This window comes from Vicia villosa, linkage group LG2, assembly GCF_029867415.1.
Source record: "Vicia villosa cultivar HV-30 ecotype Madison, WI linkage group LG2, Vvil1.0, whole genome shotgun sequence".
Taxonomy (NCBI): Eukaryota; Viridiplantae; Streptophyta; class Magnoliopsida; order Fabales; family Fabaceae; genus Vicia; species Vicia villosa.
In genome coordinates, this window is record NC_081181.1 from 91,790,444 (window position 1) to 91,796,447 (window position 6,004).

The 6,004-nt window shown below is 38.7% G+C and overlaps 1 protein-coding gene across 2 annotated transcripts; it reads left to right on the forward strand.

Moving 5' to 3' along the window:
- The first annotated feature begins 479 nt into the window (after nucleotides 1–479).
- On the forward strand, nucleotides 480–6,004 carry LOC131646418 (cullin-3A-like). 2 transcript variants are annotated; one of them, XM_058916450.1, is made up of 3 exons: nucleotides 480–524; nucleotides 2,748–2,860; nucleotides 3,947–6,004. In XM_058916450.1, exons 1-3 carry the CDS (start codon nucleotides 480–482, stop codon nucleotides 5,979–5,981), a joined length of 2,193 nt encoding a protein of 730 aa, XP_058772433.1. In that variant the 3' UTR covers nucleotides 5,982–6,004. The 2 variants fall into 2 exon arrangements, with proteins under 2 accessions (XP_058772433.1, XP_058772434.1); XM_058916451.1 differs by having other exon boundaries at nucleotides 480–514; nucleotides 2,738–2,860.

Consider the following 6,004-nt stretch of genomic DNA (forward strand, 5'->3'; position numbering starts at 1 on the left):
GTGACACTTTTTCTTCATTAAATAGAAAAAGTGGTTGACAACTGAATGCGGATGGTGAGGCGTGAGATGCGGTGAGCCGAGATTGATCTGGATGATTGGGAGAGTGCTCACCTAAGAGATTTCCTGCTCTTTCAGATCTTCGCCAAAGGCTGCCTCAAATTTTTCTTGGACTTTCGGTTCTTTGGCCTCGTAAACAACGTAGAACAAAATCATTGTTTATATTTTTTAGAAAACAACCTTGAACTTGAGGTTATTGGATTCGCATAAGATACATGTATGTTAATATAACAATAACTCTAAGGAGACTATTTCCAGTCCACTCCTAGTCCTAATAGACGACTAACTGAAAGTCATTCACCAAAGTCGTCTTTTTCAGTCAACTTTCTAAAAGAGTAGTAATATTTTTTTTGTTATATCAATCTTTCTTAAGTTTGAGGAGTTTTGGATCATGGGTGTTTGAGTTTTTGTATAAGGAGAAGATGAGTAACCAGAAGAGGAATTTTCGGATAGAGGCTATCAAATACCAGGAAATCAAGGATCAGAAATATGCTAATAAGAATTGGTATTGATCCAGAAAGATTGAAGGATAATGCTGAATTTGAGCAGGGCCTCTTGGATGCGAAAAATAAATACGAAAAGATTATAAAATTGGCATTTAGTAATGACGAATTGTTCCAGAATGCTTTGAATTCCTCATTTGAATTTTTCAGTATAGAGGAAGAAGGATAGCCCCAGATTGAGGCAGCAATAGTCCATGAAGCAACTTGATAATGCATTTGCCTCCCCTACACTCTTTTCTGTTTATTTATGCAGTTTGTGTTTGGATAGAGTTCGGAGCCTAACTTTTGTACCAAGCCATAATGCCTTTCTTGAGGGTCGTGGGAAAGAGTCGACATTTGATGGCTCCTCGAACGATGCGGTAATTGAGCATGGCTTCGATGTTCTCAATATGGTCGTCCGGGTCGGAGGTGCCATCATAGGTACATAGGGAAGGTGGTTCTCCATCCCGTGGGGGAGTGGAGTCTCCATGATTGCTCGGGACAGTGGACCGCGGGGGTCGCCCTAGTCGCTTCTGATCAATGTGCAGGATGCGGAAGACTCAACCCGAGAGCTCTGGTGGCGGCGAGGCGGGCTTTTTGGCCGACTCTTCTTTTCGGTAGATTTATTTTTCTTTTTTGCTAGGGAATTTAGCTCCTTCCCGGGGGCGCGTCCCCGCTTCTTGGGAACTTCTGGGACTGATCGCTCCAGTCGAGGCTCAAAGATTCATCTTGCCGGTATTTCCGTTAGGGAGAACGAGAGCGGTTGCCTCGTCGTCGCAGAGATGGAGTGCGAGACCTGGATCGGTGCTTCCTCAGGGTTGGAGATTGGCGTTCAGCCTCCAACATTGTAATTCGCTGATTCTGCTGGAAGACATGAAAGTTCGTCTGGTTAATGGCCAGGAGCATGGACGCGGTGGTCGGTTCCGCGTTTGGCGGCACATGGATCTCTTGATAGGTGTCGCCGAGGAGATGTTGTTGGGCGGCATTGTAGCCTGTGTCCTCGAATGAGGGAGAGTTGGGCTGCTCATCCCTGGCGTCACCTTGCTCGGGACCAGTTGTCCCATTGTTTTCCTGGTTTTCGGTGACGAGGAAAGGGTTCACGTTGTCACTGTGTTGGCTGGCAATTATGATCGGTAGGTTGATATTGGATTGCTTTGGTTTAATTCGGGAGAAGACGTGGTAGCAGTTCAATTCCCACAGACGGCGCCACTGATCGTACCAGGATCAGAAGATCCTTTAGACCTGCAACGTGATTCTGGTCGGTCCAAAGAAGAGGAAGGGGTATCTACAAGACACTCCGATGCTAAAGTGAGGTTCAGAGTAGGAAAGCAAGTATGTAGAATGGAAGTGATTATTTATCTGACATTTTGTGAAAGAGGGTATTTATAGTTCGCAATGCTGGGCCAAGATATGCTGTTTTGGGCTAGATCGTGGAGGCAAAAATAGGACACTGCCAGGATCCTACGTGGCAGTGAAGAGTCAGCATGTGACTCCCATCCTAGATGGACTGTCCGTAGGGTTCGGAGGAGGAAGACCGAATCTTTCGGTGGACAGTTGACCACGTGCTCTACGTGGGACACGTGGCTGAGACGCTCCCAACGGTCATGAATATGTGAATATTTTGTTGGGCCTTTATGTTGACTTTGCTGGATTGGGCCCTGTCCGACGCTGAACCAGTCATAGGCCTAGCCCAAAACACATTTTTATATATTTCTTCAAAAAAAATATATTTTTATATTAATTCGTGGGATTCTTTGTATATTTCCTCTCCTTCAAATATAGTAGTTACTATTTTTATAAGAAAATACATGAATATTGCTGTGTTTTTTGGTACATGAATCCTGCTATTTACAATATTTTACTTAAAATATGTGATTATATTCTTTTTATTTTTTATTTTTTTCCTTTTATTTTCATTTACTATGTATTTTTTAATTATTCTTTACCATTTATATTTCTTTAACAGAATACCATATTCGTCAAATTACTAATAAAGACAACTATATACATTTTAAATTAAACTTTATAAGGTATTTAAATCATACCATACCATAAATTTAAAAAATTTCCATTTCCCATTTCTACCTCTCTGTGCATATCCGTTGAACCAAACCGAACTTCATAAGTATAAAACCCGCTGAAGGCTGAACTTCATTCAACTGCAAACCGTTAAACCAAAGAAAAAACGAAGCAACGTTCTGGAAGCAGAGAGTTATCATGGATCCGAGATATGCTGATCATACTTGGAACGTTTTGGAACATGCAATTCATGAGATATATAATCAGAACGCTAGTACTCTCAGTTTTGAAGAGCTTTACAGGTTCTTTTTTTTCTCTTCATGATTTTTTCTCTTCATGATTCTTAGAAAACTTTGTTTTATTTGTTGTTGTTATTATTATTATTATCATGATGATTGATTTTGATTATGATTTTGCATTCTTAGGGGATGTTTGGTTGGAAGAGCTTATTTGCTTATCTTATGCCTTAAGTACTTACTTGCATAAATATTTGGACGAAATTACGAAAACGATTTTGATTAGTTCCTCCAAATCACTTATTGTCATAAGCTGTTTTCAGATTACATGCCTGTTCGGATTAACTTATTGGAGCTTATCTATTGGCATAAGTTCTGTGAACCAAAACGGCTTATGACATATTTCTTAAACTTTTTTGAGTTTCTTTTCATAACTTTTCCAAAATAGCTTACGAAAATATCTTGGAATCTATATAAAAACAATTTAAAGTTATTTTATCTTATGTTATAAAAATAGCTTATGTAAGCTTATTCGTAACGATTATTTCGATAAGCATTTGAGCTATAAGCTGTTTATCCAAACAGTAGAGTTTACCCTTCCTCTTTGATTAAAGAATTAGGTTCACTTATTATTTTCTTTTTTTTTAAAAGTGTCACTTATATTGCCATAAGCTGCTTTCAGATTATGATGACTTTGTAAAGCATCCATTTTCTTGCTTGGAGTGATTCCTTTTGTAGCATGCCATCCTTGTGTGAAGGCTGTAGGCTTCAAAAAAGGAAATAGAGATCTATTAGATTTATGTGATGTTTTATCCTTCTAACATCTGAATAATCTCATTATTTCACATATTAATTACAAGTGACTTGATTATAACCTAGGTTTGAAATAGGGATCTATTAGATTCATGTAATGTTTTATCCTCCTAACTTCCGAATAATCTCGACATTTCACGTATTAATTACAAGTCACTTGGTTATAACCTAGGTTTGAGTTCCCAGCAATGGACTCTTTTTTACGTATTAAATATGTTGATGCTAATGACCCAAATTGAATCTTATTTGGAAAGATAGCATTTATTTCATTTTGTATTTCTGAAGTAAGGAATGCTTTTTATCATCTAATATTTTATTGTTTTTATTTTGTGGATTTAGGAATGCTTACAATATGGTTCTTCACAAATTTGGTGAGAAGCTATACAATGGGTTGGTTGCCACCTTGACTTTTCATCTCAAAGAGATAGCCAGATCTGTTGAAGCCATTCAAGGAATTTCCTTTCTGGAAGAACTCAACAGAAAATGGATTGATCATAATAAGGCGTTAGAAATGATTAGAGACATTTTGATGTACATGGATAGGACTTATACCACAATTACTGGGAAGCCCAGAGTTTATGCACTTGGCCTGAACCTGTGGAGAGAAAATGTTATTCATTCAAACCAGATAAGGACTCGACTGTTGAGTATGCTTTTGGATTTAGTATACAGTGAGCGTGTTGGGGATGTTGTTAATAGAGGACTGATAAGGAATATAACATTGATGCTGATGGATTTAGGTCCTGTTTATAGACAAGAATTTGAGACTCATTTTCTGCAAGTTTCAGCTGATTTCTACAGGTTTGAATCCCAGAAATATATTGAGGGTTGTGATTGCGGGGATTATCTCAAGAAAGCTGAGAGGCGCCTGGATGAGGAAATGGATAGAGTGAACCATTACTTGGACCCTAGGACTGAAAAGAAGATTACTAATGTGATGGAGAAGGAGATGATTGAAAATCACATGCTGAGATTAATCCACATGGAAAACTCTGGCTTAGTTAACATGCTTTGTGATGATAAATATGAAGATTTGGGGAGAATGTATAACTTGTTTGGTCGTGTTAATGATGGTCTCCCGAATATAATTGAAGTGATGATTTCACACATGAGAGAATCCGGTAAACAGCTTGTGACTGATCCAGAAAGGTTGAAGGATCCTGTTGAATTTGTGCAGAGGCTCTTGGATGAGAAAGATAAATACGACAAGATTTTAAACATAGCATTTAGTAATGACAAGTTGTTCCGAGATGCTTTGAATTTATCATTTAAATATTTCATTAACTTGAACCCCCGTTCTCCAGAGCTCATTTCACTATTTGTAGATGATAAGTTTCGGAAGGGTCTAAAGGGACTTAGCGAGGGTGATATAGAGGTTACTCTTGACAAAGTGATGATCCTATTCCGGTACTTGGATGAAAAAGATGTGTTTGAGAAGTATTACAAACAGCATCTGGCAAAGAGACTTTTGTCTGGAAAAACAGTTTCTAATGATGCTGAGAGGAGTTTCATAGTCAAGCTCAAAACAGAATGTGGATTCCAATTTTCCTCAAAATTAGAGGGCATGTTTACTGACATGAAAACCAGTTTAGACACAATGCAAGGCTTTTATGCCCGCCACCCTGAGTTAGGTGATGGTCCTACACTTACTGTGCAGATTCTAACGACAGGGTCTTGGCCATCTCTTGCTAGTGTGGCATGTAACCTTCCGGTGGAAATGTTGGAGCTTTTTAAGAAATTTGAGTCATATTACCTCGGCATTCATACTGGCAGGAGGTTGACATGGCAAACTAATATGGGCACAGCAGACTTAAAAGCTACTTTCGGGAAAGGTCAGAGACACGAGTTAAATGTCTCCACCTATCAAATGTGTGTTCTCATGCTTTTTAACGATGCTGATAGATTAAGCTACAAGGAAATTGAGCAGGCAACTGAGATTCCAGCTTCAGATTTGAAGAGGTGTCTGCAATCTTTGGCTTTGGTTAAGGGAAGAAATGTCCTTAGGAAAGAGCCTATGACTAAAGATGTCAGTGAGGATGATGCATTCTTTTTTAATGACAACTTCAGTAGCAAACTGTATAAGGTAAAAATAGGAACTGTAGTTGCAACAAAGGAATCGGAACCAGAGAAACTGGAAACTCGACAAAAAGTACAAGAGGACCGGAAGTTGCAAATTGATTCAGTAATAGTAAGGATTATGAAAGCTAGGAAGCAGCTTGATCATAACAATCTTATAGCTGAGGTCACAAAGCTGTTACAGCCGCGATTCCTCGCAAATCTAACCGATGTGAAGAAACGGATCGAGTCTCTTATTGAGAGGGAGTTTATGGAGAGAGATAATAGAGACAGAAAACTGTATAGGTATCTTGCATAGAATTGAATTAGCTTGTTTGTTTC

Excerpts from the sequence above, each read along its gene's own strand:
- LOC131646418 (XM_058916450.1), top strand. The coding sequence starts at position 480 with ATGAGTAACCAGAAGAGGAATTTTCGGATAGAGGCTATCAAATAC. Across the intron at positions 525-2,747 it reads GGATAGAGGCTATCAAATAC|AGAGTTATCATGGATCCGAG; the intron begins CAGGAAATCAAG and ends TTCTGGAAGCAG. Across the intron at positions 2,861-3,946 it reads AGTTTTGAAGAGCTTTACAG|GAATGCTTACAATATGGTTC; the intron begins GTTCTTTTTTTT and ends TTGTGGATTTAG.